The sequence below is a fragment of the Oenanthe melanoleuca genome, chromosome 4, assembly GCF_029582105.1.
Source record: "Oenanthe melanoleuca isolate GR-GAL-2019-014 chromosome 4, OMel1.0, whole genome shotgun sequence".
Lineage (NCBI taxonomy): Eukaryota > Metazoa > Chordata > Aves > Passeriformes > Muscicapidae > Oenanthe > Oenanthe melanoleuca.
Genome location: NC_079337.1, coordinates 427,859 through 444,700, shown reverse-complemented (window position 1 = coordinate 444,700; position 16,842 = coordinate 427,859). Strand labels below are relative to the sequence as shown.

The 16,842-nt window shown below is 44.2% G+C and overlaps 1 protein-coding gene across 3 annotated transcripts in view; it reads left to right on the top strand.

Annotated features, from left to right (window-relative positions):
- The first annotated feature begins 11,434 nt into the window (after nucleotides 1–11,434).
- The window catches only part of BMP2K (BMP2 inducible kinase), a 47,339-nt gene continuing 41,931 nt past the window's right edge, over nucleotides 11,435–16,842 (top strand). For all 3 annotated transcript variants that reach the window (XR_008840299.1, XM_056489369.1, XM_056489368.1), the window contains exon 1: nucleotides 11,435–11,841. Coding sequence is in view for 2 of the 3 variants with exons in the window: in XM_056489369.1 (XP_056345344.1) it covers nucleotides 11,694–11,841 (148 nt within the window). In the remaining variant the exon portion in view is untranslated. The remainder of the gene's footprint in view (nucleotides 11,842–16,842) is intronic.

Here is a 16,842-nt window from a genome sequence, read left to right as displayed (position 1 = left end):
TGTACTTTAATGAGATATCTAAAATTTTTATTACAGGAGTTAAGGGAGATTTCAAATGCTTAAACCTCCCATGCTTATTTCTTTTCTCAAGATTAACTTTCTGTGTTAATCCACTGATAATAAACTCATAGGCATTTTAAAAAGAACATGACAAAAAGGATCAGAAGCGTGGCTGCTTCAGGGTCCAGAAATCAGAAGAGGTCCAGATGGGAAACACTCCTGAATTTTTATTAATGTTGTCTGACCAATGTCTTCAATTACAGTGTTCAGAAAGGTACATGAATGTACTGGCAGAACATGAAAACCAGTCCCTGGAAGAGACTGCCTGGAGTTTTGCCACAGCTTTTGGCATAGCCAAATCAGCTCTTGGCAATGGGTCACTCCTCAGGACTAGGTTTCCTACTTGACTTCATTAATTACCTTTCAGTTGTTGTGCAGTATGATAGGGTACTGGAAATACAGTGAGAAATCAAGGAAATATCTGTAACACAGGTAATGCTGCAATACAAAGGTAGAGACTGTAGAGCAGGAGATGCAGGACTTTTCTTACTGTATAAAAATAGAAGTCACCAAGCAAAAACTCCATCAGAGGAAAAAAGCAAGTGACAAAGATCACCTTTGTGCAACAGCTCTGTTGCTCTGTTTTGCAGAGATGTTGGCATGATTACACAAGTGTAAGGAGGATCAAAGAGGCAGTCTTGCAGATGACAGCAGCGCTTGCCAAATGCTACCTCTTTATAGCCTTTGCTTCAGGGAATTCTGACAGCCGTGCTAAAGCTCTCTACTTATCAGGAGGTAGGTTTAAGGAAAACTTGTCTTGCAGGCTTCACATTGCAAATGCAACTGCTTTTTTTGCATGGGGAGTAAGCTGTCTGCCTTAAAGTTTATACATTATTGTACACCTGATTACAGGGACAACTTAAATAGATTTTCCTGAAGGATTAGTGCTCCTGGTACATGGGATCTTCAGGAGAAACAAGTGACAAGTGAGTGACTACAGGAAGCAGAACAACCCTGTGGAACTGCGCTGTTTGAATGGTCAGTCACTGACAATCTATCACCAACGTAAGCTTCAAGAAAAACTTCCAAATCTTCTGGGGGCAGAGCCAGACAGAACTGGCATGAGCTTTAGCTATATATTATCATAATCTGTGTGAACAGAAATGCCACATCAGTAAGGAATTGTGGGTAACCTGGCTCTCTCTGTCTTGGTGCGTGGAGATGAGTGCAACTGATTAGATTCCTACCCATCCTGAAATGCGTTGGAAGGCCTTGGTCTAACAGGCCCCAGGAGCTGAGCAGCAGTGCTACACCTTGCATTACTCTATTACAAGCTGGAGGGATGGGAGTTTTGCTGCAACATCAGCTGTTATGAAACAGTTGGACTGTGTGGAGAGGGGATGATTTTTGTTTTGTCAGGCACCGTGGCTGAAAAAAGACTGTCTCTAGCTGGGTACAAAGTGCTCGCTGTGCATTAGGCTCCAGAAGGCCTTTTGGAGAGCAGCTGCTGGAACATGCACCCATTTTTTCTTTTGTGCTTCCCACTGTGTTTTGTAGCAGCTGTCTGTAAAGCCGTCATCAGGCACTGGACACGGCCGGCCCACAGAACACTAGAAAGGGGCAGCTTCCAGGGCAGGAACAGACACAGTGAAAACCACCAACAGATTGTCAGCGATACTCATTTAGCAAAGAGGAAGCTGTCCTTGGGCAAGGCTGTGTACCCAGGCTCTGGCAGCCGAGCCAGGATTCTAGTCTGGTTTTCAGCCCTTGCAGAATGCTGTGTGCACTTGACCTGATCATTTCAGGTGGGAGTGGGAAGACAGCGACAGTGCTGCTCATCTAGGTTCTGGGTGAACCATGTGATGTGGAGCAGGTTGCACTTTATTATGTGAACTAGTATCAGTGGACAGATAATATTTCAATGGTAAGGCACACAAGGTTGTGTCCCAGTCTCACACAATAAATTCCAAACCCAAGCAAGTTGCCAAGAATTGCACAGGATATGAAACTTGTCAGGCCCTCTGAAGGTAGCTAGCATAGGTGTGGTGGTGATAAAGCAGTTAAATCCACAGGGAAGTAAGTAGTGGGAGAGCCCTGGGAAAAGAGACTGCCTGGAGAATAACTATAAACTAATATGCTTGCTCTTGAGCACCTTTTGTCTAGGGTTACCTCACATCTCCTGGATCCTTTTTGTGTGTCTTTTCAAGTCACACTTAAATCTAGTTCTGTTACTCTGTGGTATAAGCAGGTCTTCTGGCCAGTGTGAGGAGTTAGAAGCATGATCTCTAATTTTCTTTTTCCCCATGAAGCTGTGACTTTAGCCACACTGTTGTTAAATCAAGTGCATTATAATGTGGTAGACATTTTCGGGTAGACAGAGGTGCCTTCTCTATCAAGCCTATGTTAAGATACTCTAGGCTCTGTATTCTTCCATGTCTTAAAGCATTTTATGTGCAAAGCAGAGTGTTCTCTGTGCAGAGCAGAATCATCTAAGGAGCAGTTAAGGCTGGCAGAAGGCCAGCCAGAGATTTTTGGTATTTTATCTATGGAATGATGTATTCCCAGCTGAATATACATTACGGAAAGAGATATTTAAGCACAGATGCTACTGTCAATAAGGACCTCTTGGTGATGGAAACAATCTGGAGGAAATGTAGGAAGGTTCTGCTTTCTTAGGTCACAGCCAGCGTTCTTCCAGATAACTCCAGAGTTATTAACTGAAAACTGTCTGGCTTCATTATGACAGTGAGGCTTGAAAACGTTTTTGGAAATGACACTTACTGAATCAACAAATTCAAACTAAATGAAGCACAACTGAAACATTTTTTCTCATTTCTCAAACTGCATCAAACATGAGAAAGCTAGGAAAAAAATAACATTATTTCCCCCAGCAGAAGACAACAGGTTTTACTTTTAAATAAATGGACTGGGTTTTTTTTTTAAAATGTTTACATCTTAATACTGCTTAAAAATTCTAGCACATACAGATCCATGTTCTGCAAACAGATGAGCTGAGCTCTTTAGGTAAACCACAGGGTTTACATAACAATTGGAATATGCTGCCATGTGAAGTATAATTTGGTAACTTACACTGACTCATCCAGGCTTCGAACGTGCATCACAGGATGCTAAAAAGGAAAAAGTATACAACAGATATCGAAATAATGAAGACACCTGTAATGAAGCACTAAAGTTAATACTACACTTTGATGACTGAATGATTAATCAACCTGCTTGAGGTAATCCAGTCTTCTTGTTATCAAAGCAGATGTCTCCTTTGCATCTACCTGAACAATTAAGCTCCATGACCTTAGTGGGAAAGGGTTCTACAGGTTAGTCCAGTATTACATACATAGGTAAAATTGTTCCTATGTTTATTTATGTCTATCTGCTGTTGTATAGTTATAACTTTTTCCCAGAGGGAGCTCAAATTGTCTGCTTTTGGGTTTAATTAGCCTTTTTTTTTTTTTTTTTTTTTTTTTTTAAAATAAAAATACAGAGCATACTAGATAAATAATTTTATCTTATTCATGTTTTACATATCAATATCAGAGTCATGGCCTTATCAGCTGCGCCCAGTCCAATCTTTACCAGATTTCCTCCTATAGCCTTTTACTGGGTTTTCATATAGCAATGCTAACAGACAGTAGCTTAACACATAAGGCTGCCCTAGATCTGTAAGTGGGACTTGTCTGATTAATATTTTCTAAACAGTCGAGTCTGATATAGGGCAGGATAGCAACAAATAAACATGAGTGCCCTGCTACACTCCAGGGATACCCACGGCACACAGGGAGCTGGGAGAAATGATCTCTTTGATCACAGATGAAATGCTTGAGCGACAGTTTGAATAAAGACTTAGCCTTGATTGATTTAATTACATCAGTTTAGAAACTGCTTGAGCAATGTGCACACTGCAGTGATTTAATTAAGCTCACATCTGAACTGGTCCTGCTACGCTGCAATGAACGTGAGCCCCCAGAATTTAATCAGTAGGCAGTAGCAAATGTTCAAGCTATCAGCTGATGTGTATCCCATTTCCATCTCTGCTGGATCTTAGTGCCACACCTGGACTTGGCACGGTGCATAGCTGGGCTGTCCCTGAAATTGTGCCCTTGCTCCCACAGGATAATCAGACACCAAACCTTGGTTAATTCTCTCCTTACCCCATCTGTGCTGATGTCCCTCTGGCGGTGCACACGGATTGGGAGGTCTGTAGGAGTTACTCATGAAGGACGAATCCCTCACCCTGGGTGCAGTCTCGAGTCAGTTGCCTAGTCAGCAACAACCACATCTACGTGGGCAGTGCCCAGGTTTTGCTCATGGCTCGCCAGACTGCTTTTACTCATCTCCTCTCGAGGACACTGCAAGTCTGAATTCGCAAAGACAATAAGCATTAATCTGTTTAAACAATAGTGACTAGATGTAAGCATTTTGTAGAGACTAATCAAAGGCTAGAAGGAAGTGATAAGCCAGAATCCTGCACAGAAATCATTACTGCAATTACAAACTGAGAAAAAAATAGGACAAAATGCAGAAAGCATATTTTTTAAACTGATTACACAAAGGCAAAGACAATAGATTTGGAAAACCAATGAATGCTCTGAAAAAAAATGTGTCTTGAAGGCTTGTCAGATTGTTTCAATCATCTTTCAACTTCCAAGCAAACTTTAAAAGTGAACTTGGAAAACATTTTACACTCTTGCTGAGTTTAGCTCACAGTGCCTTTTTCCAAATATATCCTTGTCACAAATCCAGACTTATGGCCCTATGCAGGTCCTTCTGCCACATGAGTACTTTTTTCTTTTACTGTTAAATCTAGTTTTCACGTGTTTTGTAAGCTAATGCACACTACTTTATTGACTTTGCAACAAAACTTGAAATAATGTCCTCAGTAAATTCCACATTATGGCAGCTTGAAGGTCCATTCCAATCAAGCACAGACAAACAGAAGAGTAAAACAAAGCAGCCAGCGCACTGCAGGCTGAAACCATTGTGTCTACAGCTCCTAACATCTCTGTTACAGGGTTTCCTTGTCACAAATGCATCTGTAAAAATACTGAGTTCAGATGAACCTCCTCAGCTCCACTATGTGTACCTACAATTCAACCTCAGCCTTCTCTGAACAAATACTTACCTGTTAAGCCTTTAAAGAAAATCAATAAAACATTGACAAATTTAAAGCTTCCATCACCTTTTTGATGGGGATACTGCATTTAATGTGTTTTCTTCTATTGATTCCTTACACTCTAATTACAGGAAAGGTTTTCTCATTGTCTAGTTTAAATTTTCTCTCCTGTAGATTAAGACAAATTATTCCTGTCTTCCTAGTAGTAAACACTAAGAAACAGTGACCAACTTCTCGTACATAACATCCTTACATCAAAGGAAATTAACAGACATCCAACATAGCCCTTCCCCCAAGAACCATTCTCTTACCCGGGACAGAAAGCGACTTCCACCTTGTGCCCGACACTCACCCATGCCTTTACACATGCACTTGTGCCTCAGAGCACGGAATGGCAGTCACCAGGGTAAGCAACAGCCTTGTCTCCATCGCTCACATTGTGCAACCATGGACAGCCTATTGCAGGAAAGGCTGCTGCAAAATCATCAGCACTTATTACAGTGCTTCTGTATCCACCTACATCTGGATGACACTTGCAGCAATGCTCTTTTCTCCATCTTTCCCACCAAATTTGTTGTGGCATGTGACTTCCAATGACACCACACAAAATTCTTCCCTTTCCCTAGCCTGGATGCAAATCCATTGGTTAAACACCTTGCAGAAGTCTTAATGATTTTTCTAATCAAACAAAAATTAAGAGTTTGTACCTCTGTAGCATTTGAAATGTACCCTCACCTGACAACTCATGAATGGAAAGAACCTGTCTGCAAAATTAAACAATTTTAAAGCAATTTTAACTGTATTTATAAGTGAGCTTTTAAAGGTAGGAGTCAGCAATGACACCTGTAGTCAGTGTAGTTTAACATGCAGCAGCACACAGTGCTCATTTGTGACCCAAAAGCCATTCTTTCTTCCCAGGCTCTCAGTTCCAGGGAGCTTTTTCCTCTCTCTGGGTGCTTGTAAGACTATATATCAAGAACTAAGAATTTTTAGCATAAGGACTAATCACCAGAGTTATTACTGCAGTTCTCTAAGGCTCAAAAAATACACCTTGATGGGGTGGGGGGGCAGAAAAGGCCACAGCTCATTTTATAGAACAATCCTCAACAGTATAATCTACCTCTGCAAATAGAGTAAAATAAAAAGATTCAAAATAAAATTATTTCTTGAACCTCAATGCTTGTGGCTCTTCCAAGACTTTTCACTGCTACAAGTATGCCTCTGGGGGTTTTCTGTGACACTTGAATACTTTTTACAAAGTAATGCATTTAGTTCTCTAAAGTGCTTAAACAAAGGATGCCACAGTCTAATCTGTATGCTGCTGGAAGTAGAATACCATTCAGGCTGATCACTTGTGCTTGACCTTCACTCACCTTTTGTCCTTTTTATCTCAAAAGCAGCTGTAGAGGCAGCAAAGCAGTATTAGTATCGGAACTTGGGCATTTTAGTTTTCTTGTAACAAAGTTTAGCTTTCAGGAAGGGAACACTCTGCCATCAGCCAGATCTCTGTGTACTGTCTGCAGGCCTTTTACAAAGTGTATACTGCGATTAGGAATTGCTGAGAAAGGCCACGTGTTTTAGTCACATGAGGAACATTTTCAAGGAAGAGAACAACTTTGTAAGACTTGTTCATTAAATAAGCTGGGATGGCAGCCTTCCTTAAAAAGGCTGCATAGAGCACACTGCATTTCTATAAAATAAACTCCTTAGATATTTTTAGGACTGCAAAAGTAAGTAGTTACAGCAAGGGGAAGATCAGACCTTGCTTGTAAGAAAGAATGAAAGCAACTGGACTGATGGTGAGCTGGGAATGACCAGGATCCTGGACAAAGAAGGCAAAGAGCTCACCTGCAAGAGGCCAAGTACAGGGGTCTCAGAATGCTCTTTCAGAGCGAGCAGAACACGCTGCCCTACCAAATGAAGTCAGAGGCCTGCTCATCAGCACAAACACTGGAGACTGTTCTGTTCCAGAAAGGAAACAGACTATTATTAATGTAAAGCAATTTACCAGGTCAGATGCAAACAATTCTGAGCCCATGGTAAGATCTTTCCAACTTCTTCCCTTCAGATTTCTACCAAGCACCCTTACAAGCACATTTGCCTTTGTTTTCCCCACTTTGCCTGCTGTTCTGAATGGGCCAAGGGTTGTCATCTCAACCATTTTGTTTGGTACCGATGCTGGCTGCAGTACAAATGACTGAGTGTTGCAATAAAAGACTCTTGACCTCAGTGTCAATGAGAGCTGCGCTGGGTGTCATCAAAGCTGATGTCAGCTATTTGCACCTTGAATATTTTCACCAGCTGTCTCCCCAGTTTGTTTCCATTTAAAAGCTGGAAATCAGCAGCTTAGTTGTTTTCCACAGCTCTATTTGCTTCTTTCCTGATTAGAAGAGATGATAGAAACTGAAAGGAATGAAAATTTGCCTCTGTTCACAAGGTCACCGCAAAGCCTCCAGGGCTGCTCAGACCTTCCAAACCCAGGCAGCCTTCAGAGGATGCACTTGCTTTCTCAATGACTTGTGACTGTGCCACCCCTCTGCTCCAAGTGATTCCAGTTCCTTTCTTTATCTTTTATTCCCTCCTGCATCAACATATTTTCCATGCCAAGATATTTCACAACATACAAAACTCTTTCTGCAGTTTTGTATATATAATAAAGCAAAGCAAGAGTCTTTCATTACTACTCCTGCCTTTAAGATGTGGAGATGGGATATGACTTCATCCTAGAAAAAATGCAAACCCAAACCCAAACCAGTTGTCTCCTGGGGTTTTCTTAGCTTTTAGCTCATCATAAACATTTTGTGTGGTTTCAGTAACCGTGCCTAAACCAGACTGCATCAGGGTCAGCAGTACAAAACTAAGACAGCATTTACCAAGATAGAAAGTTTGTACAGCTACTTAAATGTGTAAAATGATGTTTCTCATGGCTGTCAGGGGACCAGAAACAAAACAGGCAACAATGAAGCAATAAGAGGGGAAAATTAATTAGAAGCGCTTATTGGGCAAACCCACTCTCTGGCAGCACTTGGTTCGCACTGACTGAATTGTTACAAAATAGAAAATAACCCTCACATACCCACATAAGACAAAAGTCAATTTACTGCAGTAATTGCTGAACACTTGGGATCCTCTATTAGCAATTTTTTTCAAAGTTTTAATACATAAAGGACGTATCTATAAAATTAATTTTTTCTTTTGCTTCTAACATTCAGTTTGAGGAATTAGAATGAAAAGAGTTTATCCAGAAGCAGCAAGAGACACTTCCAAAACAACGCCCACACAAAGGAAGTTTTCTACTTCTCTTTTGCCTTAATAAATACTTTCTGTAAGGGATTTTAAATATTTTTGCAGGAAGTTGTTTTATCCTCATGGGATTGATTTAAAACGAATTTATGTACTGTACAGAGGAAAGAGTTATGAGTAGGGAGAGACGTGAGGACAGAAGTGCTTGATAAACAGTATCAAGGTGCCAGCATTTGAACTATTCCATTTAAAAAGGATTAAACCATCACGTTTCACACTCCAAGCTCACATGAAATATCTGGCGTTTCATGTACAAGCAGTGTTCTCAGCTAGAGCTTTCTCCCATAAATCTTTACAGGATTTACAGTGGTCTAGCTAAACACTGCACTATTTTATAGATGGCAAAGTTCTTTGCACATGGAGGTGAGCCAGTCTCTGGAAGCTGCCTGGCTCTGCTCCCACGGACAGGACACTGTCAGAGCTCTGAGGCCAGGCACTGCTCAAGGAACTGGGATTTCCAGTGCCCAGAAATAAAGTTATAGATGCACCCTCTGACACAAGCAGTGGCCCTCGCAGTCTGGACATGGAGAACACACTTAGTGCTGTATTACAAACCCCTCTAGACCTGCTCCAGTGACACTAACTGGGACAGAACCTTCCAGATGTGTGCTACGTGCTGAACAGAGCCAGGAGGTGGATCACTGACATGCCACATAGACCTGCCATTACACAGCCATTTAAAAGGGAGCAGTGTATCTACAGCAGGTGACTGGGACTTTGTTTTCAGGTAGTGAAAGTTCAGTATTGGCTCCACTGTAATTTATTTTTTTTTCTCAATGAAAGCTGACTATCTCCTACGATGTCACAACTCACCAGCTTGAAGGTTTAAGAAAATAAAAAGCATTACAAAGGCAATCATTCCCCCATCCCTAGATGATCACTGATATTCTGCCCTCGGTGCAGCCTCTGCATTATGATTCCCCGTTTTCTCCACCTTTGTATCTGATCTCTCCTAACTTTAGGGTTTGTATTTCTGATTTTCTTTTATCACCAGATTTTTCTTCAGACCATCTACTGTTTTACATCAAACAGAAAACAACTGCTTGTGAGTATTTTCAAGGTATTAAAATTAGTTTTGTTTGTTTTTTAAGTAGTGCAAACACCGTTCTGATCTGTTTGTCACACTGCCAAACACGTATTGCATAGGTGGGGTTTGCTGCACACTTTGCAGATGCAGGAGACCAAAGCATCCCTGCTCTGCCTGAACCAAAGGAGAGGTTTGACATCAGCAAGGCACAGCAAAGTTTATGCTGGGTTTCATACTTCCAGTGAAAGATAACTCACAACTCTTCCTTTCTGGAAATTAATATAGCTTCTAGAAATGTCACAATGTTGTTCTGCTCAGGCGAGGATTTAAATAAAAGAGAAGGGCCCTGTTCACATATCTTAAATTATCACTCAGTTAGCTGCTTGGAGGGTCAGGCATGTGTTTTTAACCGAAAAGCCGGTCATACTCTCAAAGTCACAGTGGATTTTAGCAAATACATTATTTTTACTGAGAAGCAGCAAAATCATAGTGGTCAGTGGCACCAAACACGGTATATGTTCCTAACCTAGCCATATTTTTTCTCAGAGATCACTAAATATCTGAGACATTGGCATATCTCACTGTAGGAATGCCCTCATTATCACAACACTGCTGCTTCTTGTCATTCCTCTCACAGAGCTCTGCTCCTTTCATCTGCACTGAAAATACCTTTCTCTCCCAAGGAAAACTGCAAACTAATCTCTGTATGCTGTTGAAAAACTGATCTGCTGTTACTGAAAGGACAGCAGACCTCAGAAAGGGGGCTGCTCATGCAAGCAGCTTACCAGTGCTTTGCACATGTGAAAGGCTGTCCCTTCAGTACAGAAACACTGTCATCTTCTTACCTACAACTAATAATGTGGAAACGTACATGATTAAGTTCAAACTTACCTGGTTACTGAAACATTATCCCGAAGATTTGCACTTTGAACCTCTGTGAAGTTTTTACTGAACCAATGGTTGTAAATGACATCCATCCAAAACCTACGTGTTCAGTGGAAAAGGTTGTTTTGTTAAATTACCACTTTAAATGCCAAAAATCCAGCTTTGTTCACTCCTATGAGACACTGATAGAGTGTTTCTTACCTGTTTCAGTCTTACTGTACGTTTTCATCTGGTAAGGAGAAAAAAAAACCACACAAGCACCACATTTTTATTAGGGGACGGGACGAGATAGGAAGACTCCCAAGATGTGAAATCAGCCTGGGCACTGTGAATCAGTGTTGGTAAATTCCCTGGTTTCTTTTCTCAATGGCTATAGGGAAACTGTATCTGGTCAGTACACTTCAACAGTGGGGAAACGTACATTTTAAATTTCACTGCTGATGGTTTCCTGCCCAGACCTCTTCTTTTTCAGTCACCTTCAAACCTCTGCATACAGTTTATGTGGAGACACACCACTGGACACACATAGTCGTCATCAATGCTTTTCACACGTTTTCCTAGATAAACAGATTTTTAGGTTAGGTTTGTGAGATTATCTAGTCAAACCCCCCTGCCAGGGCACAGTCACCTCGAGAGGTGAAACAGGAAGCATCCAGGTGAGTTTGGAACGTCAATAAAGGAGACTCCACCACCCCCCGGGGTTTCCCTTCTAGAGGCAAGAGGCTCCCCAGCACTCGGCGTGCAGAGCCATTTTTACCACGGCGACCATTACCACACCGTCTGCACACCGCTTTGCACGCCACAGACTCCTTCCCGAGGGCGTGTCCCGGTCCGGGCGGGGTCGGCGGAGCACGATCGGCGCCGTGAGAGCGCTGAGGGAGGGAATCTGCGACGTGCGCGTCCCGCCGGGCGCGTCCCCCTCACGGCTTCCCGCCCTTTCCCCTCAGGGGGCGCGCGGACCCCAAGGGCGGGAAACCGCGGGGGCCCCGTGAGGGCGGGGCGGTCTCGCGCCGCGCCTCGCTCCGGCGGCACGTGCAGGGCCGGCCGCACTTCCGGCCGGGCGGGCGCTCTGACGAGGGGCGGGGCGGCGCCTGCGCCGTGAGGCCGCGCGCCGGCGGGGCGGCCGCTCCCGGCACAGCGCGCGGCGTCCCCTCAGCCGCCCCGGCCGCCCGGTGCTGTGGCTGCTCCTTCCTCCTTTCCTCCCCTCCGCCTTCTTCCTCTTCCTCCCCTTCAGGAGCCGGCCGCGGGCGAGGAGAAGTGGCTGCCGCGGCCGGCATGTGAAGCGGGGCAACCCCCTCGCCGCCGCTCGCCTCCGGTTCCTCCCCGGTTCTTCCCGGGGCTCCGCTCGCCATGAAGAAGTTTTCCCGCATGCCCAAGTCCGAGGGGAGCGGCGGCGGCGGCGGGACGGCGTGCGGAGGCTCGGGGAGCGGCGTGGCCCTGGGCAGGGCGCTGGCGGTGGGGCGGTACCAGGTGACCCCCGAGGAGCCGCTTGCCGAGGGTAAGCACGGGCCGGGGCGGCGGGGACGGGCCGGGGCCGGGGCTGGGGCCGGAGCCGGGCCCGCCCGGCCCCCGGGGCCGCTCTCCCGCGGCGAGCCGGGTGCGGGGCTTTGGGCTGCGCTGCTTCGGCCGCTCCCTGGGCCCGCGGCTCTTTAGGGCGCTCGGAGTTCCCCTGCTCGCTGCCTTGGGTGAGTGAGGCGGGGCCTCGCTGGCACCTCTGTCAGCCCGCGTCTTTTGCTTTGGCCCCCTACTCGGAAGGAAAAGACCAAAACAAAAATAAAAACCGACAGAAAACCCCCCCTGTTCTTCCTTGGTGTAAGGCGGCAGATTGGTGTCACGGTCACGAGTGGAGGTGCAGTGCTGGCAGGTTGTGCTGTAGAGCCTCCCCTCGCTGCAGGGTGCTCGGCTTGTGTTGCACTTGTGGTGAACTTGCACTTTGTGTCGTCCGACTTCCAGTGGGACCGAAAGAAGATTTGTGTGAATTTTTGTAGCCATAGGGTTAGTTGGACTTTATTTGCTGTCCTGGTTCACTAGGTGCTGGCATGGGACCATCAAAACAGCCATTTTTGAGCTTTGCTCTGTGTGTGTGTGACACAGTGTGCTGTTCATCTCCCAGAGCTGGTAATTTGATGTGATGTGTAAAGTGTAATTCACTTCCCAGGTCACTGAGCTCAGGGCTAGCCATACAGTGTATTTCATAGTTACTGAATGTTTACTCCACACTGCTTTGGATGTGGTGGGTAAAATAATTGATCTCTGTCACTTCCGTCTGTGTGTTGCTTAGACTATGGTAAGTATATTTATGCATAAGTGTACTGGTACACTTTCACTGATCATGTGCATTTCTTGGTGGACATCTAGGATATGTTTTTAACAAATGCATGCAGATAATGCTACTAATTGGAATGGGAGCACGTAAGCAGTACTTACATTTTCATTGCTGTCTAGAAATGATTTTCATAGAAAAGTGGATTTGGTACTCAATGTTGAGAGTGCAGTATTTTGTATTTGGGGTATGAGGATGGTGTCAGGAATTAGCCAGCTGCATACCTGGTTGTCCCAAAGTCTGGGTGGTCCTTGCTGGGGACTACTTCCAGGTCATTATGGTCTGACAACAGGTCATGTCTCGGCAGGGCTGATGGCAAGATAGAGACTTTAAAAAAAACCAAACAAAACAAAACCACAAAACAATAGGCTCTTGAACAAATTGAGGAGGTGTCATAGAAAATGTATGTAGTGGAAAGGAGAGAAATTGCATAGTGCTTTCTTTAGTGTAGCACTTTATTACAAGTTTTCTCACCGTGTTCTGTGGTTAGAGTCACTACAGGTGGTGGCTTTTTTTTCCTTTTTGTAGCTGGCAGAAACAAATTGATAGCCCTTAAGGGTTTGTGGGTAGGGGAAGTCCAAATTTTAGCATGTAACTGTTGTGTGCACTAACTTCCTACTTTTGAGTCTGAAAGATGTTTTCTACTGCTTTTCTTTCTTCAGCTTGTATGTGCTCTCGTGAACGTGGATGTTCAGGACGAGAACCGATACGGGTTGGGGCAGTGCAAATCTGCCACATCTTGAGAAAAGCCTGCAAGCTAGCCCTGGGGCGGGTCGGTAGGGAGGGGCCAAGGGGCCCGGAGGATGAGCAAGGAACAGGTGGCGTAAGTGCAGGGATGGGCGAGCAGGGAGCGGTGTCTCCCAGCTCTGCCGAGTGTTGGGGAGCAGCTGGGCTGTACCGCGGGTGTGTTTCCCGCGCCGCCGGGGGAAAGGGCGCTCTGAGTGTCCAGTGGTGCTTGGCTGCTCCTGACACGGGCTTCATGGATCAAAGACAGCTTTTAATCGAGGGATACCTTGTCGACAGTCCAGCAGTCCGTCCCTTGCCCCAGTAACAATTCATAGTAAGAATTGTGTGTTACTGCTGCTATATTAGTCATATTGCTACCTGTTGTTAATGCTGAACACTTTACAGATCCCCTCCTTAATAAGCTTTCTCTTGGGAGGGGAGAAGAGAAAACTTTTTTTTTTTCCTGTCCTGTTTGCACAAGGCATTTTTTTCTTTCAGTTTCTAAAACCTAGTTTAACTGAGGCTTGTAAACTTGTCAGGTAGTTCCTATTACTCAGTGCTGATGAAATAGCATTTAAGATGAGTACATCCAAGTTGGAGCTTGTGTTTTAAAGCATTAATGATAGATGAAGTTAATGAATCTAAAGAACTTAACAAATCTATTTAGGAGGAGATATACAGTGTTCTGTTAGCAGAGATGTGGTACATTGTGTTTTTATTGGCTATTAGAATCAATAGCATTATATGTCTGTTTTATGCCAGCTATTCAACCCCCACTCTCTTTCCTGATTTTGCTATGAGTAATCTTAGGAGGGCAGCTCCTGGCCTTGTGGAGGACTGAGGCCCCTGGTAACTAGAGGACTGGCAGTAGTGGTAGTGAAAAGCTCGGGTTGTAATGACCTTCCTGGGCTGCTGTGGGGCATCTTTGGGTAGATTTCTCGTAGTGGTACAGGTGTTGCCCTCCAGATGCTTTTCTGTAGTCTTTGACAAAATGGTTTTATTGCAGTGTTCTACAGGCAGAAGTGTGGAACATTGTAGTCCAGTTGCTTTGAATATAATATAATGCTATCTAAAGAAAATGAATCCTTTTGACTAGAGAAGGTGTAAAGTTGAAGAGCTGTTTGTTCTAACACATCTATCCTGTGATGACTTCTTGGTCTCCATAACCTAGTATGTTGTTGGATGGAGGTATGTATTTTTACTTTTTACTTGTCAGATATGGGGGGGGAAAAGCAGTTAACTTGCTTTAAGGTTTGATGTAGAAAGTTAGTTACTGTCCATTTTGAGGGCAAGTAGCAATACGTGGAATAAATGACTGATACAGAGTGAAGGCCTCTTTCTGTCTTGTTGTTGAATCAAAATATTTGCAATGTAGCTGAAGTTTGGGAAGTGAAATAAAATAAAAATACGGGGAGTTCTCTGTTGAAAGTTACAGGTGGTGGATGGGGAACTCCAGTATTAAAAAAGACTTAACAGTTCAGAAATCGCAGCAAACTGCAAGTTGCCAGGTATGAACCATGCTTTAAAATTTCTCTCAAGTGTCAATCCAGAACAGTTTATGTTGTGAAGAGTGAAAAGCAAAGTGAAAATTAGCAAGTTCTCAAACTATTTCTGTCTTACATGGGGAGGAGATAAAAAGTTGTGGCTTGACACGATGCTACTTACTTAGTTGTTTGCCTTGGCTTGGACTTCACTAAGACCTTTTAGTGAAAGGAAAAGTGTTTTTTCTGCCTACTATAAAGGTAGGCATTGGAAGATGCGCATTTGTCTTAATGTCCTGTTTGCTTGGCAGGGCTTGAGATGTTTAAACTGAATAATTAAAGAGTTTGCCAGGTTCTAGGTTGCCTTTGGATCACGAGCAGACCAAGAGGTTATGGGAAGTGTTGTAACTGAGTATATGGGTATGTTTGTAACAGGGGCAGATGAAGCAAGAAACAGACAATCACAGCTGTTAAAAAAAAGAAAAAAAAAGAGGCTGTGGACTCTCCAGCTTTCCTCTCAAACTCGACTGGCTTGGTTTGGAAGATGATGTGTGGATGGGGAAGGATGGCTGTAATCAGCTTTTTGGTTTTTTTTGGAATTGGTTAATGGGATCTTGGGGCATATGCTGTTGCGTCTTACAGAAATAGAGCAGTGCTGTACGGGGTTACAGAGCAGTTCCTGCTCTTGCCAGCCAGTGGATTGCTGAGGAGCACGGAGATGAGATGCCAGGCACCTTGAAGGAAAAGCGGGTAGTTCTGCGTGCCCCTTGCCCTCAGGGGTACCCAGTGGGGATGTAAAGCAGCCCTTCAGCTCCGGACAGCAAAGGGTGAACATGACACATTGCTGGTTTCGTGCTGTGACTTTCCTTCCCCCTGTGTATGTGGGAAGAAGTTGTGTGAGAGTGAATGCAGTGGTTTATTTTTTATCGCCCAGGCTGATAAAGCTGAGTCTGGAGCTGTGTGGTGGTGAGCCTCTGCTGCTGTAGCTTAGGAGGCTGTTGCTTTTCTGAGTGACCTTGTGTCTAGGACTAGAGAGGCAGGGAAAAAGCCACTCAAGTGGTGTCAAGTTCATTTGTTAGGTGCTTCATGAGGTACTTATAAGTTCCTTAGTTCATGTTTGTATAATAGAATGTTTGATTTGTTTAGTAAATGTGCTTAAAGCATAGTGTTCTGTGAAAAGGGGCCTCTCAAAAGGGAGGCGAAGTGAAAAAAGCTTGATAAAACTGGAAATGTTGTGCTCTCTTATCATTTTTCTTAAGGTGCAGCCTCTTGGAGTTGTTACTGGTGAACCAGCCCACTTGTCAGGTTTAGGGGAAGGTACTCTGATTCACTCTTATTGATTCACTCAGGACAAACAGCCCAGTTCTCAGGAGGTTCAGTAACAAACTGCTCATTAACCCACAGAGGGTCAGTGGCTTTCTCCCCACTGAGCCACTGTGGGGCTCAGCTTGACTTTCTCCTGGAGAAAACCTTCCAGCAGGTCTGGGTTAGTGCAGGCTGTGGGTCAGTCACTGCTGTTTTGGGTAAGGCCATGGGTCGGTCTCTGCCATTTTGGATAAGGATGTGGGTCAGTCACTGCCATCACAGTGTGGGCCAGTATAGAGTGACTGAGCCTCAAGGGGGGAGCAGTGGCTGCCTCACCTATGCCGAGCTCACCCTGTAACCCACACGCTTCCCACCTGGCTGTTTTGAGCCAGCCAACCATTCCTCCAGTCTCCTACGCCTTTGAAGGAACGAGCTTCTTTTGAGTTCTACTGTTCTACTTTAATTCTGTGTAGTCTTTGCAAGTACTTGATAACTTGCGATTTGGTTTGCCCTTACATTCGTACTGTTCTAGTTGAGGCCTAAGAAAAATGTCACCTTAGTGGAGAGAAATCCAATTGGTCCTATTTTATGGGCTCTTGTGCTGTGCATTTGTAGATAATCATGCTGTTTATTTTACTTTTTCCAAACCTCTCTTGAAATAAGG